At 42.4% G+C, this 26,722-nt stretch overlaps 1 protein-coding gene and 1 long non-coding RNA gene across 5 annotated transcripts in view; one reads left to right on the top strand and one right to left on the bottom strand.

Moving 5' to 3' along the window:
- Arhgef37 (Rho guanine nucleotide exchange factor 37) overlaps positions 1 to 26,722 on the top strand; it is a 51,343-nt gene that overhangs the window by 7,589 nt on the left and 17,032 nt on the right. For 3 of the 4 annotated variants that reach the window (XM_071612247.1, XM_071612249.1, XM_027949326.2), the window contains exons 2-6: positions 11,320 to 11,507; positions 12,928 to 13,051; positions 16,322 to 16,469; positions 24,596 to 24,795; positions 26,287 to 26,417. In XM_071612247.1, the coding sequence (XP_071468348.1) occupies positions 11,331 to 11,507; positions 12,928 to 13,051; positions 16,322 to 16,469; positions 24,596 to 24,795; positions 26,287 to 26,417 (780 nt within the window). In that variant the 5' untranslated portion in view covers positions 11,320 to 11,330. Of the gene's footprint in view, positions 1 to 10,170; positions 10,233 to 11,319; positions 11,508 to 12,927; positions 13,052 to 16,321; positions 16,470 to 24,595; positions 24,796 to 26,286; positions 26,418 to 26,722 lie in introns of those variants that run through there. The other variant, XM_071612248.1, reaches the window with a different exon arrangement.
- Positions 18,509 to 26,050, bottom strand: LOC139705766 (uncharacterized). Its single transcript, XR_011707580.1, has 3 exons — positions 25,750 to 26,050; positions 24,874 to 25,035; positions 18,509 to 18,634 (listed from the first exon to the last, which is right to left on the bottom strand). It is a non-coding gene; the product is annotated as an uncharacterized lncRNA (long non-coding RNA).

Below are 26,722 nucleotides of genomic sequence, written 5' to 3'. Positions count from 1 at the left end.
AACTCTGTACCCTTTAGCCACACTCCAGTCCCCACCCCTTCAGCCTTAGGCAACCATTCATCCTTTATTTATTTATTTATTTTTTTGGTCTCTGTAGAGTTGCCTATTCCAGACATTCCAAACAAATGGAATCATGAAATATGTGGTCCTCCATGACACCTTCTTTCACTTAGGGTAATGTTTTTAAGATTCATGCATGTTGTAGTATGCATCAGCACTTCATTCCTTTTTATTGCCAAATAATGATATTTTTAAAGAAATAGAAGTGTGTTTCTTTCCTATAAAAGTGTGTTTATAGCCTGTGCTATAACTTTTATTACACAGGCTATAAACTAAAGGATAGTAGAATGCTGCTTCAAAGAGGTCTTGCCAGGCCTACTTGGAGGTCTAAATTGCAATTAACCTAATGAGTAGTGCTATTTTCAATCTTTAGCAGTTTTCTGTAAAATACCACCTATGTTTTTTTGTTTATTTATTATTTGGCAACAGCTCTGACTCCTGGAACCTGGATAGCTCTCCTAAAAATTTATTTGGATCTCGTAAAGAAGCTAGGCACAAGCTAGTGAATATGCGGCAGGCCAGGGACAGTTAGGCAGGCCATGACAGTGTTCAGTGACAGGAACACAGTGGTGCACCAGAACAGATCCATTCCAGGATGTGTGTGGGCCCTTAGCCTCGGAACAACCTTGCCCTCCCAGACACTCAGTTTATATATTTATTCCCTGCTTAATGCTTATGGCAAAACACAGAAACTGGAACAACTGCTAACACAACTACAAGAGCCATCTATTTAGCAAATATATATTCCTTGTCAGTATTGTGAGGCTCAGAGGAGGATACAAGATGAGTAGGTACATTCAGGAGCAGTGACCCAGCACACCTGTAATCCCAGCTACTGTGGAGGCTGAAGCAGGAGAATCGAAAGCTTGAGGACAGCCTCAGCAACTTAGCAAGACCCTGTCTCAAAATCAAATAAAATGGCCAAATATGTACCTCAGTGGTATGGCACCCCATGGTTCAATCCCCAGTACCAGAGGGGAAACAAGATGAATAGGTGTTTATCTTGCCTCCAGAAGCCTAGTGTCTAGCCAGGAAGATGAGCCTAGTCATAAATATCCTGAGTCTAAGGTGGAATGGGATGCACGCCACTATAAATATTATGAAATAGTTTAGCTAGAAAATAACAAACAATAGAACAAATACCCATGTATTTATCTGCTAGCTTTGTTTAATTTCACATTTTTGTCATATTTGCTTCACATTTTTTTAGACAAACAGAACATCTCAGATACTCAGCAATAAAAGAAAGAAACTATTGATACACAGAATTGCATGAATCTCCAAGGAACTGTGCTGATTGAATAAAGCCATTCCTAAAAGGTTACATACTGAGTGATTCTATTTATATAACTTTCTTTTTTTTTTTGTTACTAAGGAATGAACCCAGGGATGCTTAACCACTGAGCTATGTCTCCAGCCCTTTTCATATTTTATTTAGAGACAGGGTCTCAGTGAGTTGCTTAGGGCTTCGCTAAGTTGCTGAGGCTGGCTTTGAACTCTGCCTTAGCCTGCTGAGTGCCCAGCTACATAATGTTCTTGAAATGATTTGGTTATATAAATGGAGAGCAGATTTGTGGTTGCCAAGGGTAAAGATGACAGGGAGCCAAGAGGGTGAAGAGGCAACCTGCAGGATTCCTGGTGGAATGTTCCACTCCTTGGATGTATCAATGCCAGTGTAACTGTTATCTGGTGGGGGGACTATGAAAGGGTCCATGGATTTTCTCTGGATATCTTTTATTACTGCATGTGAATCTCTAATTATTTTAAAATAAAAGGCTTAACTTTTAAAAATCTCAAATACTATTAAGCTCCTTTGATACACTCTTCAGTTCCTTTCCTTTGCTTCCCTTTCCATAGGTTACTGCTATTCTGAATTTATTATTTCCATATCTGTTCCATATGTGTGTCTATGCCTAAGCAATACACAGCATCGTTAAACATATTCTAAAAGTTAGAATATGCTATCATACTGTATTTTTTTCCTTTCTTCTTCTCTTTTTCTCTATTTTTTAATTTAATTTTTTGTGGTACTTGAGATTGAACCTAGGGTTGCTCCACCACTGAGCTACATCCACAGCCCTTTTTCAGTTTTTTTTTTTTTTTTTTGAGATAGGTCTCACCAAGTTGCAGAATCTGGCCTCGAACTTTCAATTCTTCTGCCTCAGCTTCCTGAGTAGCTGGGATTACAGGCATGTACCACCACACCTGGTTTCTCCCCCACACCTTTCTTTCTTTATGATGTTTGTGGAGATATGCATGTTGAAACATGAATATATAGTTTATTCAACTTATACTCTTCAGAATTTCACTGGTGGTATGATTGTGTTATTTTCCTACCCTCCTGATGTTGGACATCCAGGCTCTTTCTAATTTTCTGTGATTACCAAAAGTGCTGCTGTCAACAGTCTTGTCCACATTCCTCATGTGTATGTGGAGACATTTCTTGAAGGCAGGATGCATCTAGGAGTAGAGCTGCCCTCTTCGTGTGTGTGTTTTGAACTTTTCTAGATATTGCCAAATTGCTTTTTAGAGTGGATGCAATAATTAACATGATTATATCAGTATGTAAGACTTCTTAGCAGTCTACATTCATCTACCTGTTCATAGACACTTTTTTTTTTTACATTTTGCCAATCTGATGAACATTTTGGTTTTAATAATTCACAGTTGCCTTGTCACTGGTGAGTTCATCATCTTTTTGTTGGTTATTAGCCACTTACATTTCTTCTTTTATGAATTACCTGTTGTAATCTGTGTTAGCCAAGGTTTAGTTGCAGGTAACACACATTGTTCTATTTTAAGGAAAAAGAGATTTAAAAGAGGTTTATTAGGTACTTGTTGAAGGGTCTGGAGAAGCGGGCCACAGAATACACTGCAGAGATGAGTCCCAGAGCCATGCTAAAAGAATGGCCCTCCAAAGAGCTGCTGCCCTCTGCACCAATCAGGAAATTGGAGAATAGGGAAGCTGCTCTTCCAGATGCTGCTTCAGGATTCCACGACTCTACCCCTAATGTATTGCATTGCCAGAACTGTTGACTTCAGAACAATGCAGAACCTGCCTGGGTGAATGGGGTACCTGAAGCATTATCTTTCTTCCTACTTCACTCAGTTCTAAATTCCAAGTTCAAACAAAACCATCTGATTGATGGGACTGAAAATATATCTTAAACTCTTAGCAGTTAGAGAATTTGAGAAATTGGTTTTTAGCTCTCCAGTTTCAGTATAACAGCAAGACCCAATAGAAGGAGGTTGAAACTGATGGTGACTGAACTAAAATAATGTATTTTCAAAAGTGTCTTTTGTCTATTTTTCTACCAGATTGCCTTATTTTAATGATTCTTAGCAGTTCTATATATAGTTTAGGTATTAAATTTTTGCAGGCTACTTTCATTAGCAGTATCTTCTCCTGATCTGAGGCTTTTTTTTTTTTTGATCATGGAATTGCTTGGAAAACAGAGCATTTCAATGTGAATATAGTCAGATTTATCTACCTTTATTAATCTTTTTGTTGGGGGTTTGTACATTGTATGTTTTGTTGAAGAAATCCTTCCCAATCTGGAGAGCATACAAACATTTTCTTTTAAAACTTTTAGCATTTCACATGTAATTTTTTAAAGCCATCTAGAATTTATTTTGAGTGCTATGTAGGATTCTATTTATTTGTCTTTCTATATAGGAAGCCAGTTATCCCATGGACCATCCTTTTACTGATCATTTATGAAACTTCTGTCATATCAAGTTTCCCTATTCACTATGGTCTGTTTCTGGGCTTTCTAATCTGTTCCACTAATCTTTTTTCCTACCTCTGTTCAATACCACACTGCTGAATTACTATGGCTTTAAAATAGTAAGTCTTGATACATGATAGGACAAATCTCTTTGTGTAGTTCTTCAGAATTTCCTTGGCTATTCTTAGACCTTTATTTTTCCATATATATGTGAGAATTATTTTACTATGCTCTATTTTTAAAAAAACCTGTTTGAAGTTTTATTAAAATTGTATTGAGGGAGCCAGGCACACCTGTAATCCCAGTGTCTTGGAAGGCTGAGGCAGGAGGATCACTAGTTCAAAGCCAGCCTCAGCAGAAGTAAGGCACTAAGCAACTCAGTGAGACCCTGACTCTAAATAAAATACAAAATAGGGCTGGGTATGTGGCTCAATGGTTGAGTGCCCCTGAGTTCAATCCTCAGTACCACTAATATATATATATATATATATATATATATATATATATATATATATATATGGAGAGAGAGAGAGAGAGAGAGAGAGAGAGAGAGAGAGAGAAGTGAAGGCCTGGGGGCTGTAACTCAGTGGCAGAGCTCTTGCTTAGCACATGTAAGGCACTGGGTTTGATCCTTAGCACCACATAAAAATAAACAAATAAAATTAAGGCATTCTGCTCATCTACAACTACAAAAAAAATTTTTTTAAATTGTATTTAGTCACTCTGTAAGGAATTTTCATCTTTATGATAGAATCTTTCTATCTATGATCATGGTATATTTCAATTTGTAGTTGATTCCTAAGTGTATTTTACTCAAGTTTTATAATTTTCTCCATAAGCATCTAATACATGTTTTGTTTAGTATGTTTAGGGAGTAAAAATTATTGTTGATTGTTACTACATTATTAAAGATTTTTTATTATTATGCTTTTATCTTCCTTTGAATTACTAATGTTGGTGTTTATATATAGTTTTACTTTTGAATATTAATCTCTGCAAAATTGTAGAATTCCCATTTTTTAAATAAATTTAATGGTTTCTTTTTTTTTTTTAATTTTTAATTTATTCTTTAGTTTTCAGTGGACACAACATCTTTGTTTGTATGTGGTACTGAGGATCAAACCTTGGCCCCATGCATGCCAGGGGAGCACACTACCGCTTGAGCCACATCCCCTGCCCCTTTAATGGTTTCTTGCTTGTTGCGCTACCTGGGGCTGAGGATTGAAGTGATGACGAAGCCCTCAGGTGGGCTAGGAAGGCTCCTCATACTTTTTGTATCCATTCGTGGTCTTGCTGATTTGTTTGTCACTTGTCCTGCATCCTGGCTCCAGGTCAGAGTTAGACAAGCACCTACAGTGAATGACTGCGACCTCAGCTGAATGAGCTCTCCCCCCGGGTGTGGCTGTCTCGGGACCATAGTAGAGCAGGATTCCTTATCTACTAACTTTCTATGGCATCATGGTTTATGAACATCCATTAGCAATTCTCACTGAAAGTTCAATCACATATGATCTGGTGCATTTAGATTTCACTGGCCATATCCCAGTATCATGCTTCAGGATTCCATGACTCTACCCCTAATGTATTGCATTGCCAGAACTGTTGACTTCAGAACAATGCCGAACCTGCCTGGGTGAATGGGTACCTGAAGCATATCTTTCTTCCTGCTTCACTCAGTTCTAAATTCCAGGTTCAAACAAAACCACATTCAAAGAAAGTTTCCAATAAGTTTTGTGATGAGAAGATGAGGTAATAATAGTCATGAATCCAGAAGGCCAGTGGGACAGAAATGGTCATTGTCATGTGAGGTTGAATACTTGGAAATCCTTCCAAGAGTGTTATGCAGGGACAGTTTTTTTCCCTGGTTGGATCATAAAAACCACATTCCCTCCTGTTAAGTGTGGGAATTCAGCTGTAATTCCTGGACTGTAAAGTAACCTGATCCTGGTGCTCAGACTGCCTGAGGACCTCGCTGCTTCTGACAAGTTGGATAAATGCCTGTGGATATCATCTTTTACCATTTTCAATATGATCCTTTTAAATGACATCCTTCCCACACTGTCCCTATTTATGAAGTCCTTAGGTGGGAAAAATGGCCTTCTCAGTTTTTAAAATTTGCAACAAAGACAATTTGAAAGAAATAAGGTTTTGTAATTCTTTTTTTCAATATTTATTTTTTAATTGTAGTTGGACACAGTACCTTTATTTTATTTATTTATTTTTATGTGGTGCTGAGGATCAAACCCAGGGCCTCACATGTGCTAGGCGAGTGCTCTACTGCTGAGCTACAACCCCAGCCCCAAGTTTTGCAATTCTTTTTATTTTTATTTTTTAGTTGTAGATGGACACAATTCCTTTTATTTTATTTGTTTATTTTTTGTGGTGTGGGGGATCGAACCCAGTGCCTCACGCATGCTAGGCAAGCACTATACCACTGAGCCACAACCCCGTCCCAAATTTTGCAATTCTTTAAAAAAAAAAAAAAAGTTTAAGAAAATTCTTTTTCTTAGAAGCATAATTTTAGACTCATTTTAAAAATATATTTATTTATTATTTTTATGTGGTGCTGAGGATTGGACCCAGTGCCTCACACAGGTGAGGCAAGTGCTCTAACACTGAGCCCTAGCCCCAGCCCCAGACACGAGAAGCATATATTTTAAGGAGATGGATAGTTCTGTTTATTATGAAAAGCAGACAATTCTGCAGTGTATGTTATGAAAAACAGCCTGTCTTTCTTCATTTCCTTCCTGTCCCAGCTACCAAAAGACAACTCCTTCCATTGTTTTTGGCTAATTGTTTTAGAATTTACCTCTTATCTTTAAAAAGCACAGGCAGGGAAGTTTTATACTTTTCCTCAGAAAGTTGAATATTTAAGTCTTCTGAAATACAATGGCAGTAGATTAACAGGAGAAAGACATAGCAAACTTATATGATCATAGTTGTACCTGACATAGGAGCCTTCAGACTGGAGCTCCAGTGGAGCTACCTGACTTTATGCTTAGGTTTGTGGAGCACACACACTATGTAGAAAACTAATTGTACAAAAACGGTATGAGCTAATAGTAATAGACTGAGTAGAGAAACCCAGCAAGACCTGTTTGTTCAGATTCTTCTTGGTCCCTCAGTTGTAGCATTTCTTCATTAAGGGGACAGAACAGGACTTTTTTTCTTTTTTCTGTACTGAGGATTAAACCCAGGGCCATGCTATCACAGAGTCACATTTCCAACCCTTTTTATTTTAAGAAAGGCTCAGAATTGCCCCAGCTGGCCTTAAATTTGCAGTGCTACTGCCTCAGCCTCCTGAGCAACTGGGATTACAGGGATGCACCACTGTGCTCAGCCTGGACAGGACTCTTTCTTTTCTGCATAAAAGTTGTTCTAACAATTGTTTTGTTTTGTTAGCTGATTTGTTTCTTAGTTTTCTATGTATTATCTATGTAATTATTCCTAATTAAACACCAAATTCTGTATCAATTCAATAAACCAGCCTATAAGACATTCTAGAACCTTCTGCAGTTCTCTATCCAGATTGTGCCCTCTGCCTGGAGCCAACTACCAAAGCCTAGGATTTTTCCTCACCTATTCTGAGGATTCCTTTGGTCCTTCCCTCTCCAGTGTTTAGTTACCATATCCTGAATCTTCCTCTTTCTTATTTCTTTGTTTTTGTGGAACAAATTCTCAAGTAGTTTTCCAAGAACAGATTCTCTAGGCCTTCAGAATCCTGCAACTTCTCCACAACATGTTTAGATGTGGAAAAAACAAAAACAAAACAAAAAAAAACTTATCCTTTTTGGAACTTGTACTTCCTAGATCTAAGTATTCAAATCTTTTATAAATTCTGGATAGTTTCCAGTCTTAACTCTTCAAATATTGCCTCTCTTTACTCTACTTTTTTCTCATGTACTGGGGATTGAACCCAGGGGCACTCTACCACTAAGCTATATCCACAGCACCCCCCTTCCCTTTTTTTGAGACATGATCTCACTAAGTAGTGGAGGCTAGCCTTGGACTTGTGGTCCTCTTGTCTCAACCTCCTTAGTCACTGGAATTACAGTTGTGCCCCATGGCTCTTAGTACCCTTTTTAGTATTCTTGCCTACCAGGACTTGCATTTGTTATGTGGATTTTTTTTTAATTTGAGCATCCATATCCCTTATATTTTTCTCTAGTATTTTCCATATTTTTCTCTCTGTTTAGCAATCTGGAAAATTTCTCCAGATCTATCTGCCCTTTTAGTCTTTGTTTTTCCTTAGTGTCTTCTTAATCTGTTTAATCAGTTTTTTAACTTCAAAGACTAAATTTTCAATTTCTGTAAGTTGCTTTAAAAAATCATATAGGTTTTCATTTTTTGTAATGCCTTTCATTTCCCTTTGTATTATCATTTCTACCTGATAATTTGGGGTCTAATCTTGCTCCTCATTGCTTTGTGCTCACTTATTACAAGAAATGGTCTTCTTGTAATTTTGGAATCCAAACTCATCTGAAGGACATGGTTATCTGTAGCTTAGGTTAAGATGTGTCCTCCTGGAGATATGTTATTTCTCCTATAGCTGTTTACAGTGTCCTAGGTCAGAGACCTGATTCCATGGGTTCCAACAAACCAGATCCATCCATTTACCCCCCAAACCAAACAGAAAGGTAATGGTGAAAAGCCGAAAAATAGATTTAATCAATGTGGCCATATTGGGAAGGATAAGTGAGATCAAATAGCTCAGTTCTACCATGAGCTTTAGGTTTAGTTGGAGGAAGAATTGGGGCAAGGGATGAGAAGTGTGCCTAATTAAGCAATCTTCCTCAAACTGGTCTGGTTGATCATTATTTGAGTTCTGGTTCTGCCAGGTGGCTCTGGAGAAGTTCTTATCTCTTGAGGGGGCAATTTCCACTTGCTGCTCAGGAGGTTTATCTCTCAGACCTGTGATTCTGAAAGGGGGGTAATACAGTTCCCAGGAGATGATGGCCCCTGCTTGGGGGACAGTCTCATTGTGGGCGATGTACCTCGCAGTGTTCCTTGAAGGTGTAGGATGACAACTGAAGACTTCTAGGTGCAACTCCAGGGGTGTGAGCCAGGAATCTGTAAAAGCTGACAGTCAAATGTCCCTACAAGGGCTGGGGTTGTGGATTAGTGGTAGAGCACTTCCCTGACATGTGTGAGGCACTGGGTTCGATTTTCAGCACCATATATAAATAAATGAATAAAATAAAAGTCTATCAACAACTAAAGAAAATATTTTTAAAAAAGGAATGTCCCTGCAAATCTTGTCCTAGTCTTAAGGGGGACAAAACAGGTTAGATCAATTTAGGGCTAATAAACCTTGGGTTAGCAGTTTTGGATAAACAATCCTTAAATGGTTGACATGTCTCCCTGTAGAGCTGGACAGGTCACAAAGTTTAAGGTAATAAAGGAGACAGATACAGAATGAAGGCAGAGATGCTAGACTTTTACATATTACCTATGGGGCATCTGCTGGCCTAGGAAGAGAGTCACTGTTTTTGATAAAGTCTCTGTTGTAATTCACCTCTTTTTTATTTTTGGCAGTATTGGGGATTGAGCCCAGGGTTTCACACATACCTGACAAGCCCTCTACCACTGAGCTATATCCCCAGCCCATAAAATTCCCCTCTTAACTTTTTTCATTCAGTCTGGAGGGAATTAGGGCATCAGCCGTAGGGTTTCCTAAGTTTTCTGGCTGGTGGTAAACTGGTGCATAAGAAAATGAACAAGGGTCTTTAAACAATGGCCAACTTTCATAAGTGAAAAAGGCCAGATGCTTAAGCTGAAAAGTAAACTTTGAAGCAGAATACAAGAGGGAGCCAAAGTCAGAAGATGTCTAATTTCATAAATTATGTACGTGTGGAGGTCTTTTTCTTTTAAATAGCTCCATGATTGTGTTTTTTCTTTACCTCTGTTATGACACAGTTGCCTCTGGTTATGCCTTCCCCCTGGGTATTTTAAGACCCCAATTAGGCAGCCTCATGTTGGCCCCAAATTAACTTTTTTCCTTTCAAGGTCAATGAGTTACTCTTAGGGACTTGAGGGGAGCTTCTTATCCTCTTTGGTTTTTCCTCTACCCATTGTGCCATCTGTGGGGATGGGTTCAGGTCTTGAGGACCACATAGCTTCTGTTGGAAGTGTTGGGGGACATTCTCCTGCTCAGTGACCCTCCTTCTTGTAGAACATGCACTGGTAACTCCTACTTTCTGGGTCTTTTTGATCCCTCTGATCAGGAGGTTGGGTGTCTCACTGGAATTGCAGGGTCCTTTAGAGGGATTGTGTCATTCCCTGTGTCCCAGCTGACCTAGGAGGCAGAGGGCCAAAATGTTGTCTGTCCCCTTAGCCCTTTTATTTTCCTTGATTTTGCCTCCAAGTCATTGTAGAAATCTAGAAGGCCAGTTCACCTAGGACCCAAACCAAGATGGAGAAGTATTTTTGACATTTTCTGTAAATGTGGGTGGACTTTCTTTCTTTCTTTTTTTCTGACCTATCATTTTACTGAAGTCCTGGGGGGTCCCAGATGGTTGAAGGAGCTTGTTAAGTCCCCAGTTTGCTGGTACTGACCATGCTGTCTTCCCTGTGAGGACCACAGCTGCATCAGCTGAGCTACTCCCTGCTCAGGTCAGTTCCCTGGGCTTTGAGCCTTGTGATTTCCTTAACTCTCTTGCAAGCTCTGTCATGCAGTTAAATTAAAGTTTATTATAGCTGATCTGGCATTCCTAAGCGTTTGGAAGTAGGAAGGTTTTTTTTTTCCAGGTCATCTTGTCCACATTATTTCCTGTATATTTTAAAATTTAGAGATAAAGGGGCAGTGGGAGTTTCAGAAAAGTACAGCGGGTGGAGTGAAAAGGGGAAGGACCAGGAATGGCCCAAGAGAAAATGTATGTTGGAGAATAGAGACACAGGGGTATAGAAGCACAAAAGCAGGGCAGGACTAGGCAAGTATGGAGCAAAGTAATGCACTCGTTTCTGCTGGAGGGGAAATGAGGCTGAATGGACCACTGAGCAGCAGGGAGCTATTAAAAGCCTTACAACAGGGAGCGTTGTGATCACGGCTTTGTTTCAGAGAGTTTAAACTGGAAACATGTTCAGAATGAATGCATATGGTTGGCAGCAGGAGAGCGGTGTGGATTTGGAAGGATGATCCTAGAGTCTGGGGAAGTAGTCCAGGTGATAGGTTGTATGTCCTGATGGCATAACAAGGTGGGGGGAACCATCAGGAGAGAGAGAGGATAAGAGGCACTGAGCTGAACCAGATGAAGAAATCTGGGTCAAAAGCTGGGGTGAAAATAGAAGAGCCAGGAAAGCACATTGTCTGAGTCCTGGGAAATGAATTTAAAATGTCAGCAGTTGATCTGAGCTGTTGTCTGCCTTTTTATAGAGTCCAGATACTGCCCCTAAAGGCTAATCAACACTTCATCTTGACTCTGTTATGCGAGATGTTTTTAGATCTCTTGATGAATAGTTGTCTTCAAATTAGGGACAACATTTTCCAGTAGTGCTCCCTGGAAATAAATCAGGATGGTTTTGTTTTTCCCAGAACCTGAGGACATGAGTGATCATGAGTCCACCTCCAGACCAGGGAGTCCAGACGAGGAAGGTCGCAGCTCTGAGGACAGACGGTTGCTCCATCAGAGACTGGCTGTCAGGGAGCTCCTGGACACTGAGGTCTCCTATTTGCACATGCTTCAACTCTGTGCCTCCAACATCAGGGGCCGCCTCCAGCAGGTACTTGGTTGGGGCCACCCATAGGCCATCCTTATAGGGGTAACTGTGAGTCTGCTTCTGAGACCTCACATCTGTCCTGGGGCAGGCCTGATGGAAAGAAAGCATGTGAGTATTAAGTCTGAGTGTTCTGTAAGCCCTAGGACTACCATTTACTGGCTCTCCAACCTCCAGCAAGGCCTTGGATAGCTTCGAGTCGCAGTGTATTTATTCACGGGCTAATGGGGAGAGGAATAAGCCCCTCAGAATTAATTGAGCTAATGGACAAGCCCTTTTTCAATTTAGAACAAATTGCTTAAACTGACCTACATTCTAATTGTCTCATTTCACAGGGTGATGACTTGGAGAAATCAGCACTCTCGTGGGTTTCTATTATAGTGTTCGCTTTTTGCATCTTTTTTTTCCCCCAATTTTAAAAGCAATATAGGATCTTGCTATAGAATTTCCAGTATGCAAGCTCCAGAACAGCAAAGGCTTTGTTTAATTCAGTATATCCCAGTCTGGGTACATAAATCATGGACATTCAATTAGTGATTTTTTTTTTTTTTTTTTTTGAGTACTGGGGATTGAACCTAGGGGTGCTCTACCAGTGAGCTATATCCCTAGCCCTTTTTATTTTAATTTTTTAATTTTGAGACAAATTTCTTTCTTTATTTTATTTTACTAACTTGCTGAGGCTGGCCTCGAACTTGTAGTTCTCCTGCCTCAGCCTCAAGTCACAGGGATTACAGGTGTGCACCACCATACTTGGCTTGATTAGTGATTCTTGAATGATTATGAATAACAAAATAGATAATGTAGAAGATAAAAGACCTCTATTATTTTACCCTTCAGAATAATAGGCACTAAAACAAACATATATGTTGTTTTTCATTTTAGCAAAAATAAGAGCATACTATAGACGTTGTACCACAGTTCCCTCTTGACGTGCATCCAGCTCACATTTTGGTGCTGGAAGTCTGGTAGAGGGACTGGTGTGTACATATAGATGTCCTGCACCCTTTTTAACAGTAGTGTAGTCTGGTTAATAGGGACTGGAGTTTGGAGTACATCTCCAGGTAATGATGGTAGATGCCAAGTATGTCAGAGCTGGCAAGAAATCTAACTTCCCATTGTCAGATGACAGATGGAGAAACAGGGAGAAAAAAAGTAACAGTTGGCAGCAGACCTAGGAATGAAGCCCTCGTTCAGCCTCTTTTGCATGCTGAGTACTCCATGTCTTCGTTTCTCCTTGCAGAGTAGTGAAAAAACATAATTTGTAAATTTCAAATCCTTGCAAACATTCCACTGGGTCAGGCAGTCTTCCTGAGGGTGGTGGGACACTGATGGTGTGAGAGGTTGGGGCTACTCTGCAAAGTCACAGGTAGTCTCTCTACCAGACTCCCAGCGACCTCCTCGGGCTTCTTTGTTTTTGTTTTTTCAGCTGCCACAGGGAGATCTGGATGTCCTGTTCTCAAACATGGATGAAATCATCCAGGTGAGCAGCAGATTTCTTCATGGTCTGCAGGAGACGGCCTCCAAGGAAGAGGAGCAAGTGTACCTAATTGGTAAGTAGAAAACCTAGGGAGTTATTGGCCTTCACTTCCTGTGGAATTGTCCTTAGCACGTGGTCATTGCAGAATACGGGGAACGGGCTTTAGAATTCTATGGAAGTGCGTCTCATTGGGAGTCTGGTTTGGGGATCCCTGAAACACAACATGTCAGAGGCAGTAGGGCCCTCAAATCATATCTGGTCCCCGTGACCTAATCACCTCTTAAAGGTGCAGCCATGTGCCAGATCAGGCTACTCTGGCTCCTGCTTGCTAAACTTCTCTTCCCAGGCCGTGCTATGCAAGGAAAGCCCTTTTCCTATGGGGTAGCAACAGCATTTTTAAAGATTTTTGGACCTCAGGCAAGACTTTTTTGGTAATGGGGATGGAACCCAGGGCCTCACACATGCTAGGCAGGAACTCTACCACTAAGCTACATCTTCAGCCCCACAACAGTCTTTTAACAGACTTCTTTTTCTCCTAAATGAGTCAGGACAAGAAGGGGAGGGAAAAGCCTTTACTTTGGTGTCCTGGACATCCTGCTTTTCTCTCCACTCTCTGGGAATTTCCCTTCCTTTGCTCTTCAGTTACTGAAACTCCCCTGTCCCTGTCCACAATGGTGTGACAGTGTCTTTAACATGTTCACATTCCTGAGAACATCCCTATGTTGAGAGAATGGAGAAATTGCTCTAGGTTTCGTGGCCAGGTCCACACTGGCTCTCAGTGGAGTTGCTCTGCAGCTGGCTGACCTCCTTCTACCCCACAGATTCTCCCCAGATACAAGCTTTGGGGGTCTCCTTTCCTGGTCATCTTCTTCCTGACCCTAGGCCTTCTCCCAGGAGTTATCCCTGAGGATTTGCTGGATTGCACTAGTGAAGGTCCTGGGGTGGTGATGTCATGTGTGGAAATTTACTGAGAACCATCTGATGGTCCCAAAGGAGACTTGGATAGAGACCCAGTCTATGACTTTGGCAGGCAGAAAGGTCACCTGTCCTGCCTGTGGCCCTGGTTCCCACCTCCCTGTTGTGGTTAACACATTTGTCTTCATTCTTACCACTTTCTCACTGCTGGGCCACCAAATGCTCTTCAGGTTTGTTTTGTTTTGTTTTTGGTACTGGAATTTGAACCCAAGGGTGCTCTACTACTGAACTACACCTTCAGACCCCCCGACCTTTTAGAGCACTTTTAGGCTTACAGAAAAAATAACCACAGTCCCAAGAGTCAGAGTTATACACAAAAGTCATTTTAATGAAGCATGGCTCCCCCTCTCTCCTCCCTACTGGGCCACCCCCATTCCCTCATTCTTCATGCCTTGTTCCTTCCGCCCACTATAAGCCACCAATGTCATTAGTTTTTTTTATTTTAAAACATGAAACACCTCATGAATTGCACTTCACTCTTCTACAGGGGCTGTGCTAATCTTCCCTATGCTTTGCAGCTTTAGTGTACATGTTCCCGAAATTGAGCCGAAATCAGATCACATCACCCCTGCTCAAAACCCTCCATTTGCTTCCTGCCACCCTTGTAGAATGCAATCTGGACACCTTAAGATGGCAAGTAAGATTAGCATAACTTACTGTGCCTCACTCCATCGGGGCCCTCCATGATGGGGCTTCAGTCTCGTGTTCATTTCCTCCTTATGTCCTTGTTCGCTCTGCTCCAGCTGAGCCCCCTCATGTAGAGACTCCCTTGCCTTTGGGCTCTGTCTTTGTTCATCCTACACCAGAGAACTGCGCTTGCCCTGAGTTCCCAGGGCTGGTTGCTTCCAGTCTCTAATAGATGCTCGCTTGTATCTTCATGGAGTCTTTCCCCAAATAGATTCCCCGCCACTCTCTCTTTATTTTACTTTGTTTTAATTTGTGACACTCATCACTACCTGGTGTATGTAGTATACAGTCATCCCTTGGTATCTGCAGGCGGCAGGTTTCAGGACCCTGTCAGGTACCACAATCATAGATAGCTGTTGTACTTCATTGCTTGCGGGGAATGACAAGAAGAAAAGCCTGGGTGTGTTCAGTACAGACACATTTTTCTTTTTGAATATTTTTGATCTTCGGTTGTTTGAGTCCATGCGTACAAAACCTATGGATATGGAGGGACTGCCGTATTTATTGCCTGTCTTCCCCAGTAAGCTATAAACCCCTGAGGCAGGGGCTTTGTTTTGTTCACAGAGCTTAGCAGAGTGCCTGGCACATAGTCAATAAATAAGCAGTTGGTCAATATTTGGTGAGTGAAATTTATTTCAGGTGCTTTACATGTATTATTTCTCTCTCTCTCTCTCTCTCTCTCTCTCTCTCTCTCTCTGTCACACACACACACACACACACACACACACACACACACACACTATTGGAAGTGAGTACTAATTTTATGCCCATACTATAGATGAGAAAACGCAGGGTCAGAGGAATCAAATCTTTCCCCAGGTTACATGATTGGGGAAAGTCTGCCCCATGATGTGGCCTTAGTTCTTTCTAATGCTAAAGCCTTCACTTGTTTGCAACTACCTGTTCTATGCTGCCTGTACTGCACCATGTGTTCCTTGGTACATTTGGGGGTTCCTGACTGTATGTGCTGCACAGAATTAATCACAAAGATAAAATGAGCTGATGGTCACTAGTGTGTTTTGTAAGCCATAAGGCAGTTCTAAATGTGGGCATCTTTGCTATTATTGCAGCAATTGTAGCTACTGTTTATTCTGTATAGGTTGATGATACCTAATCTTTTTTTTTATTAGCTACACATGATATTACAATGATCTTAATCTTAAAATCCAAAACCTGAAACTCTTCAAAATATAAAAGTTTTTGAATGCTGACATGATGCCACAAGTGGAAAATTCCACACCTGACCTTCTATGATGAGTCATGGTCAAAACACAGGCACACTAAAAATATGGCATAAAACTACCTTTAGCCTGTGTGTACAAGGTCTATATGATACATAAATGAATTTTGTGTTTAGTCTTGGGTCCCACCCCTTAGATATCTCATAATGTATGTGCAAATACATTATGATCCCATGATTCTGGTCCCAAGCATCTTAGATGAAGGATACTCAAACTGTACTAGGAGGTTACAGCTTGGGCACTTCACCATTGTGTCACTCAGTCCTTTAGCAACATTACGGAACAGATAAAAAGATAGAAATAGGAGGTCACTTGCCCACAGCAACATGTTGGTGAAGCCTGGCAGTCTCACCGCAGAACCGGGTAGCTCACCTTCTGCCTCCTTCCTCTAAGCAAGAGGACATGCCCTTGATAATCCCTTGTTGCTTGTTCATTGTTAGGTAAATTATTTTTGGAATTCCAAGAGGAGTTTGAGCGAGTCTATAAGGTCTATTGTGCCAGCTATGACCAGGCCTTGCTGCTGTTGGAGACGTACCGGAAGGAGCCGGAGCTGCAGCAGAAGATCCAGAGCACCATTGAGGCAGTGGTGTGAGTAGCATTGAACCCTTGCTCTTGCCCCACTGACCTTGAGCTCAGCGGGACAGTTCCCATCTTAGTCCTACTTGGGGTTGCTCATGCTGCTTCAGGAGTGTGTTAATATCAGTACCTTTATAGTCAGCACAGGCCAGGCCATGCTGCTGAAATAAATGGCTCCCAAATTGCAGTGGATTCAATGGCAAAGGTTGATGTCTTTTTTATGCTCCATCTCAGGCTCTTTCCTTTATCACCCTCACTCCAGGAGGCATGCTCATAGCAGCCACCCTCTGGGGTATTGGCAGAAGTTATGGCAAGGGAAGAAGGAGCTCTAGAAGTCAGTCACTGGTATTAAATGCTCTGGTACAGAAATAACACCCATTGCGTCCACAGCTCATTTGCTAGGACTAATCACTGCTGTATCCACCTGCTAGGAGGTGGGGAGCCCCATCCTGCCACGTATCCAGAGGCAAAAAAGCAGAAACACTTAGTGAATAACACTCATGCTACTTCAGAGAGGGGCAGTGACATGGTGGGAACCAGGAACCAAGGGTTGTCAACAGTGGGGTTGGGAAGCAGGTGTGTATCACTTTGGGCCCCCTTTTTATAGATGGCTGAAGCCCACATAAAAATGTGTCAGAACTGTTCCCAGTTGCCTCATGGCCCAGAGCTGGCATCCATATTTACACACTCCAGATAAAGAAATGCAGGGAAAGTATTTTTTAATTTAAATTTTGAATGAATAACTTAGTTATATGAGTCAAAAACTGTAAAACATAAATATTAATATAGCAAAAGAATCTTCCCAACCCCGACCCTTCATCTACCCGGTTCCTGTCCCCAAAGTTAAGGTAACCACTTTTAAATATTTCATGTCTCTTTGTGTAGTTCCTTTTTGTACATACAAGCAATTGCAAATATATACACTTATTTTCCTGATTTTTAAATGAAAGTTTTATCTTTTTAAAAATTTTTTTGGGATACTGGGGATTGAACCAGGCAGGCACTAGGCAGGTTATTTGCCCACTGATCAACTCCCCCAGCCCAGTTTGTGCCATTTTAAAAAAATCTCGATTATGCATATATCTCCCTTGGAGGTCTTTCTATTTCAATCCTTAACATCATGGCCCTTTGACCTTCAGACACCCTTCCGCGAGGTATCTGGGCTACAGTATTTAACTGGTCTCTGGATAGACACTTGGTTTGTTTCCATTCTTTTGATATTGCAGAGAGAGCTACAATGTTTATTCCCCAAACCTAAGTCATTTTACTTGGTGTAAGTATATTTGTAAGGTATGTTTCCAGAAATGTAACTGCTAGTTCAAAGGAAATATGTATGGATAATTTTGATACACTTTAAATTTCTCTCTGTAAAGGCAATGCCAATTTACATACCCCTTAGCAACAGGTCAGAGTGCCTGTTGTGGTGTCTCAGTGTGGTTTTATTTTGCATCTATAGGTTTGTCATCTTTTTTGTTTACTTAAGAGTCTATTTGTCCTTTCCTGCAAAAATTTTCTGCTTCTTTTCTATATTAAAAAAAGAGGGCTGGGTTGTGGCTCAGTGGTATAGCAAGCACTTGCCTAGCATGTGTGAGGCATTGGGTTCAATTCTCAGTTCTACATATAAATAAATAAAATAAAGATTCATCAACAACTAAAAAAAATATATAAAAAAAGAATTATAACTGGGTGCTGTCATGCATACCTATAATCCCAGCTACGCAGGGGGCTGAGGCAGGAGGATTGCCAAGTTCAAGGCCAGCCTTGGCAACTTAGTAAAACCCTGTCTCAAAAGAAAATAAATTAAATAAATAAATAAAAAGGAGAGAGGTACACACCTGTAATTCTAGCAGCTTGGGAAGCCGAGGCAAGAGGATCATGAGTTCAAAGTCAGCTTCAGCAACTTAGTGAGACCCTGTCCCAAAATAAAAAATACAAAAGGACTGGGAATGTGAACCTAGGGATGGGTTTAATTCCTTGTACAATAAATAAATAAATAATAATAATTTAAAAATTAATTAATTAAAAAAAAAAAGAAAAAGAAGGATTTGGGATTTAGCTCAGTGGTAGAGTGCCCTAGGTTCAATGACCAGTAAAGAAAACACAGAAAAGGTAATATCTCACCCAGGACAACTCACCAGATGGAGGCAGATGAAGGTCATTTTCTGAAAACCAGAGTACTATAGGAAGGATAGAGTTATTATTATTAATTCATTTTACTCATACATCCCTTTTACATCCAAGAGAAAGAGAGTGTAGATTCAGGTCTTTCCAGATATGATTATCACAGGGGGAACCTCCAGCCACCTCCTCTCCTCCTCTGTCTTTGCTCCCTCTTCTCAGTCTCCCTCTTTCCACCAAATTCTCCTTCTCAAGTACCCAGATCCCAGCTCCTCCCTGCCTCCAAAAAACCACACTCATTTTCCCCTCGTGGGTCGTACAGATGCAGACTTTTGCAAGGATCACTAAATACATTTCTGTAGGAGTTAGGCAGGGTTCAGAAGTCAGGGAGGTGAGGCTCCAGCTGTGGGACAGGAAAGCCGTGGAGGCTGGTGCCGGGGGAACGGCACACCTTGTGTGAGCTGGCTGTCACACAGCCTTGGGGCACTGCTGCTGTCAGGTAGCTTCTGCTGAATAATGAACCACCCCAAACACAGTGGCTGAGAACAGATGTTTATTTAGTTCACACTAAATATTAGGTATATTAGCAACATAACTGGGCTGAGCCAATGGTTCTTCTGGTCCTGGCTGAGCAGCCCCGTGAAACTATAATTACTTGGGGTCAGCTTGCTGATCTTGGATGGGCTCTGTCTTGTATCTGGGACATTGGAACTGACTTACCCTCATCCCGTGGGCTCTCTTCTTGCAGGCTGCCTTGTTCAGGGGATGGTTACAAGGCTCTCCGGATTAGGGGGGCAGGCAAGGCCTGTGGAGTCTTGTCACTCAGATCAAGTCCTAAGGCCAGTCCAGACTCAAAGGATAGGGAACACCTTCCCCTTCTTGGTGAGAATGGCTTCAAATTCAAGTTCAAAGAATTTGGAAAACAGGGAGGGAAACTGTTGCAGCCAATTTTTTAAATCATCTGCCTCTATAGTTAGGTGGGAATGTGAGTCCCTTGGGGCCTGAGCCTCTGATTTTTCACAGGAATCCAGAAACTTGGATGTAACACCTCCCAGGAGTTATGTGTTGGCATCTAGTTCAGACATGCTAGAAGCCGTGTAGGGGAGCCCTCGGTTGGCACCAAGGCTGCTATTTGTCTCACCCTCTGCCCTCTCAGCTTTTCTCATAGGCCCTGGAACTAGGCTGCCTGGTGGTGGATCTGGTGGCCCCCTTATCACGGAAGAGCTATTTCATATGTCAGAACCTAGTGTCCTTATGGGGAAGGTGGGAGTAATAACAGTACCTCCTGGAGCACAGACGCAGACGCACAAGTGACACTCGATAAATACTAGCTATTCTGGTTATGTTAGTGAGGCGGGGGTTGTATTTTCTCTGAGACTGCCCTGTGGTTCTTAACTCTGTCAGTCCCAGTGCCCCCTTTTTCTTAAGAAATATTAAATACATTTATTAAGAAAAATCCTACCTATATACATAAATGAAAAAAAAAGCACAATATAATGACTTAACTATAATACAGAGAAGAAATACAAGGAAAATAATTCCTAATAAAATAATACCTATTTTAGTGTGTAAATCTTCAGGCACGGCAACACTTAAAGATATAATGAAGCCATCAGATGCTGCGTCTGCTTCAAATAAATAAGGTTGGATTTAAGGAAAGAGAAGTCTGAAGCAGTTGTGTTCAAGGGGCCCAGGAAAATGAAGGAGCAGAGAGGGTACGTGCCCAGCGGCAGCAACTAGCTGGGCAAACAACTGTGACTTCCTTGCATTTGATAAGAGAAAGAAAAAAAAAAACATGATGGAAGCACAGAAAATAGGACCCCCTGGGGAGGCGGAGAAAATGAGCCAGGGGGATATTCTTGCACGTGACCGGAGTCTTACATATAAAAGGAAGTGACTGGTAATTTCCAGAGTTGTGCTATGTGACTGGATAGAGTCCAGGTGTCACAAGCATATTTTGGTGTTTGAAATCACAGCATGTTTCAAGGCCTGTGTTCAGGCTCTGGATGTTCAGAGGGACATGTGAATCATGGAGCTATTCTTAGCAGTGCAGGACTGTGCACGCAAGACATCCAGGGTACCTGGACCCTGCCCAGTAAGTGGTGGTCTCCCCCGGCCTGTAAGAGTACAAACTGCCCTCAGTAGGAACGTCTGGCTGCGTCAGTAATGAAGTTCTTCCTGGCTCTGGGTCTCCTCCCTCTTCCAACAATGGTCTTGGCTTTCTTGTGCTTATGACCACAGGATATTTCCCTGAGCTTGGCCAACTAGAATCACCTCACCTGCCAAAAACGGTCCTTTCTCAGTCTGTCAGGAGAAATGGTACCTCTAATTAGGAATCTTTTCTAATTTTGAATCTTTTTGATTCCAAAATGCATGCTGTCCTCTACCCTTTATTTGGGTGAGTAAGAAAGCAGGGTGTTCTGTTGATCCTCCCCCCACCCCATGGTGCTGGGGGGTGGGGACGGGGACCCAGGGGTTACACTCCCCAGCCCTGTCCTGTCTTTTAAGGCAGCATTTCCCCCTGAGAAACCAAAGGGACCAAAGATTCATCCCTGTGGCCGGCGGAAGCTCCCTGTTAAGTAGGACCACCCTGGAGTCTCCTTGCAGAGATGGATTGGTTAGTGTAGCACTAGCACCCAAGTTCCAGAATGGCGGCTGAGGTAGCAGTCTGGAGTAAGCCAAAAACCTGCTTTTTTTTTTTTTTTCCTTTACCAGTTAACTTGTGTTTGTTTCAAATATAAAGGTCAGAAATACTCATTGAAAAAACGAGACCATACACAGATGTGTAAAGTAAAAACTGTAAGCCCCTTCTCCCTTGTCTCCCATTTTCTCATTCTTCCTTCAGCAGTGAACGTTGCCCATTCAAATTTTCTTCTGTATATTTGCAAATAGATGGATAGATTGGCAGGCAGAATTTTTAAGGTACCCCTACGACACAGGCTGTTCTAAACTTTCTTTTTCATTTAATCATAGCCAGGAATATCTTTTTATAATAGTATGGGTAGTTCTCCCATGTTCTTTTTAATCCCTGCATAGAGTTCCTCCCAGGACAGTGACTAGATTCTGGTTTACTCCATCGTTCTCCTGTTGGTGGATTTTGGGTTGTTTCCAGTTGTTGGCAATCCTAGAGTTGCTGAGTAACTTCTACTTTTATCCTGGTTTGCTTGAACCAGTATTTCTGTGGGGTGGATTTCTAGGCTGGGGTTGATGGAGCAAAGGGTTTGTACATTTCACAAATTGCCCAAGGGATGACCCACGAGAGACTATAAAAAGCCCTCTTTCATCACATTCACCCAGCTCTGCATATCAGTTTTCAGGATTTTTTCCCCCCTATCTGAAAGGCCACATAGAAGTTTCTTCACTAGGCTTAGGGATGCATGCTTGTAATCCCAGCCATTGGGGATGAGGGGGAGGCTGAGGCAAGAGGATTGCAACTTTGAGGCCAGCCTAGGCAACTTAGAGACCCGTCTCAAAATAAAATTTTAAAAAGGGCTGGGGGTGTAGTTCAGTGGTACAGTGCTTACCTAGCACATGTGAGGCCCTGGTTTCAATCCCCATGGAGCCAAATTAAAACAAAGCATAATAAAACAAATTCTCTCCAGGCTACCTTAGAGAGCCTGTAAATGTGAGTGGCTGCCAGCATTCTGTAGCAACGCCATGATGATCATGAAGGAAAGGGATGGAATCATCTCTTAAGGAGCCCTCACTGATTTGTAAGGTGACAGTTGTCCCCAGGAGGCAATTGGCTCTTTCCCGTGGAAAGCAAGCCCAGAGGATGGAGCTTTGCAAATATCTGCCAACTGTTTCCACCTCCACTGCCCACAGTTAGCCAAGCTCCAGGACACCCTTGGTGAGACCAGATGGACAGTGTAGGCATGTCCCGATGGGTGATCCCACCCTGCCTCCCCACCCCCGCAGTCCCCAAAGGGGCTCCCACCTGCTCTGTCTATTCTTAGCCTCATGGATGCTCTTTCCTGGACATTTGGTCTGGAGACTTTTACTTAAGAAAAACAAGAGGTGAGGGCTCCGTCAAAGAGGGTTCAGGGGCTGGGATTGTGGCTTAGTGGTAGAGCACTCCCCTAGCACGGGCGGGACCCGGGTTCAATTCTCAACACCACATAAAAAAAAAAAAAAAGGTATTGTGTTATGTCCATCTACAAAAAAAAAAAAAAATTCTCTCTCTCTCTCTCTTAAAAAAAAAAAAATAAAATAAAGAGGGGCCAGAGGATGGACCTGAGGAGTACTCGTGAGTCTTTTTGGAGGAGACACACTGGACATCTGAGGTTTGGATCTCTGGGGGTTTCTTGGAAGCCAGGCCAGCGGGCCACTGGCTGTGATCAAGGAAAGCCTTTTGGAGCCCCTCCCCAGCTGCCCTGGACTCCTGATGAAATTCTAGATGCCATCCAGCCATTAGCAGTGTATCTGGCATGGACCTTGCCACCATGAGGTGTTCGTTTTTTTTTCTAATTTTTTAAGTTGTTGATGGACCTTTATTTTATTTATTTACATTTTGTGCTGAGACTTGAACTCAGTGCCTCAAACATGCTAGACAGGCATTCTACCACTGAGCCACAACCTCAGCCCCTCGTTTTGTTTTTTTTTAATACATGTGTGTGTGTGTGTATATATATATATATATATATATATATATATATATATAAAATCTTTATATATAGGTATATATCTACAACTAAATATATATATGTATGTGTGTATATATATATATATATATATATAGAGAGAGAGAGAGAGAGAGAGAGAGAGACACATACCTTTCTTTCTTTATATTTATGTGGTGCTGAGGATTGAACCCAGTGCCTCACACGTGCTAGGTAAGCACTCTACCACTGAGCTACAGCCCCAGCCCCTTGTTTTATTTTTTTAAAAAAGAAAAAAATTGATACCTATAGAAAAATAGGACAAGGTAATGGGTATTCACATGCCCACCACCTAAACAGAGCAAAATCTAACATTGTGCTTCTTGCTTCATCTGTTTTTCTTAATTTTAAGTTGTAGATATATATGATACCTTTATTTTATTTATTTATATGGTGCTAAGGATTGAACCCAGTGCCCCACACACATGAGACAAGTGCTCTACAGTGAGCCATAATCCCAGCCCATTTTTTTTTTGTGTGTGTGGGGTAACCAGGGATTGAACTCAGGGGCACTCAACCACTGAGCCCCATTTCCAGCCCTATTTTGTATTTTATGTAGAGACAGGGTCTCACACTGAGTTGCTTAGCAACTCGCCATTTCTGAAGCTGGCTTTGTACTTGTGATCCTCCTGTGTCAGCCTCCCGAGCTGCTGGGATTGCAGGTGTGCCACCCTACCATCTATTTTTATGCTAAATTATTTAAAGTCTATTATAGATATTATGACTTTTTGCTCCTGAATACTTAAATGCACATTAAAAATTAAGTTCCTGTGATTTCAAAACCATTTTTTAGAAGCAGTAGACCATTTTGTTTAGTGAAATATCATGTAGGTACCCAACAAAGAGTTGTGCTTGGGCCATGTGCAAGTAGAGAGGGCAAGTAGGCAATTGGCCACATGGACAGGGCAGAGATATGGGTTTGGGGTATATTTAAGGCCATAGGAACAGAGGAGGTCACTAAGAGAGGTGAGGAGGCCCGGGACACTCCAACAGTAGAGAGAGGCCAGCAGAGGGGGCCAAGTGGCCTGTGGAATGAGGAGAAGCAAGACTGAGAATGTCTTTGAGGCTGAAAGAAGAATGTATATCAAGGATAAGGGAATGTCAGCCGCGTCTGCTGCTGAGAGGCTGAGGAAACTGAGGGCAGAGGATGGACAATTGGATTCGGTACAGATGAGCAAGCAAGGGACTGTCACTGCCCACGTAAACCTCACAAATCACACATGAGGACACTGAAGACCGTGGGGGAGAGTAACTCGCCCAAGATCACAGAGCAAGTTAAATGGCAGAGCTGGGCCTACAGCTGGGCCCCTCAGCCCCCTAAAGGGTGGGCTTTCCCTACCTAATACCAGTCTTCTCCCTCAGGCCGCAAGCTGGACCTTCAGGCCTCAGTTTCTTACTGGTAATTCCTCTGCAGAGGATTACCAGGTACCCATTGCTGCTACAGAAAATCCTGGAGAATACACTCCCTGATGCCAGTGCCTACCTGGTCCTACAGAGGGCTGCCTCTGCCCTCCAGGATGTGAATGCCAACATCAACGAGTATAAGATGCGCAAGGAAGTGGGTAAGGACTTGGAGCATCTAGGGGATACATCAGTGATGAATGCTTCTGGTTGCAGAAACAAAAAGAAAAACAACTCACCTCAAACTGACTTTACCAATAAAGAGAATGCAACAGCTTGTATAAACTCAGAAGTAATATGGGCTTTAGGTAGGGATTGATCAAGGTAGTAGCTCCATTTTCCTTTAATGCTCTTGCCTCTGCTCTTTACTGTGTTTTAGCTTCATTTTTAGGCTGGTTTCCCTGGAAGTAGAAAGTGCTATTATTGTTCCAAGACTCATATCTGCATACCTTACCCTCTGGGATAAAACAGAGGTTTTCTCCCCTTAGCCTTAAAAATTAAATTGGAGCATCATTCTGATAAGACTCAGTTGGGCCACAGGCTCACTATGAACCAATCACCATGGCTAGGAGAATGCTGTGAACTGATTGGTTTAGGCCTGGGTGTGTGCTCTTCTTTGAACTCATTGTTATTATCAGGAGGATGGGTTTGTATGGATTGGTTTATATTCATCAGCAACCACTCCTTGAGCCAAAGTGAGATCAAACCCATCCAAACCACATGGCTGCTACACTGTGGGGGAGAAGTGAATACTGAGGAATTAAGGAGTTAAATAGAATGGGGGGCAGTGGTGGGAGGAATTTCTACCTCTCAGCTTGTTGCAATAGAAAGGTTTAGAAAAGAAGCAATGTCCCAGGTATAGAGAAATTCAGCTGCACACTGCGTATTTAGCTAATGCCTCCTTTTATAATCATTATTATTTTAATTTCACAAATATGCATGGGGTACAGTGCATTAATTCGATATGCATATACAGTGTGTGGAGATCAAATCAGGGGAGTGAGCAGCTGTTTCATAAGAGCTAACCATGCAGTATTTTCCCTTCCTCATCTTTGGTCCCCACTGAGGTAGGCCCTGCCGGCCCCATTTCACAGTTGGGGAAGATGAGCACTTACCTCCTTTGCTTCTGGTCACAGCTAGTAGACACAGAGTCAAGTTTCAGTCCTGGGCCTGGGAGCCTCGCCACCATGCCACATGGCATTTGACAGCTTTGCATGTCCTCCTCACCTGCTTCTCCTTCCAGGTGCAGTGGTCACAAAGGAGCAGGAAGGAGACGTGGGCGTGTGGCTCCCACCTGGCCTGCCTAAAACCAGCAGAGGGGAGTCCGGGCAAATCACCTCTTGCTGGGTTCTTCTTTAGGACATCTCTGTACCTGCTGTCTTATGTGATCCTCCCAGCAATCCTAAGAGGCAGCCAGCCTCATCTTACAGATGAGGAAACCGAGGCCAGAAGGAGTGGTAACTTGCCAAAGTCCAGCAAAGCCCAGCTCTTCATCCAGAGCTCACAGCAGGGACTGAGGACCCTAGCACAGCTTTCCCTGTATGATTTGCTGGCCTGGTGAATGTGATCCCCAGCCAGCACTTCAGGGATGCTTGCTCTCCTGGGTCTGCCGGGGTCACCCAAGGTGCCCACCTTCTTCTCTGTTGGTACAGCCTCCAAGTACACCAGGGTGGAGCCTCTGAGCCTCCGGGAGCGGCTGGCCCGCATCAACACGCACACCCTCTCCAAGAAGACTACCCGGCTGAGCCAGCTGCTGAAGCAAGAAGCAGGGCTGGTGCCCAGGGTGAGCATGGGCAGGGGAGGGACAGTCCCCACAGCCACCAAGGCACCTGACCCTGTGCAGTGGTGGGCGGGAGGCTTAAGCTCCTTTCGGAAGTGAACCAGTTGAGCCTGAAAATGAAATGCCCAATTCTGAAGAGCCAGCGTAGGGCTCCTGGTTGTCAGGGTCCTTGTTAGAGATAGGAGAGCTAGGCTTTGGTTCTTGACAAGTAGCTCCCAGTAACTATTTGAATGAACATTATTTGATTTGCACAGTGAAGTGTTTTTAGTGTCCCCATTTTGCAAATGAGAAAACAGGCTCCAAGAGGG

Source organism: Marmota flaviventris, chromosome 5 (genome assembly GCF_047511675.1).
Source record: "Marmota flaviventris isolate mMarFla1 chromosome 5, mMarFla1.hap1, whole genome shotgun sequence".
Classification (NCBI taxonomy): Eukaryota; Metazoa; Chordata; class Mammalia; order Rodentia; family Sciuridae; genus Marmota; species Marmota flaviventris.
This window is presented reverse-complemented; position numbering and strand designations above follow the sequence as displayed.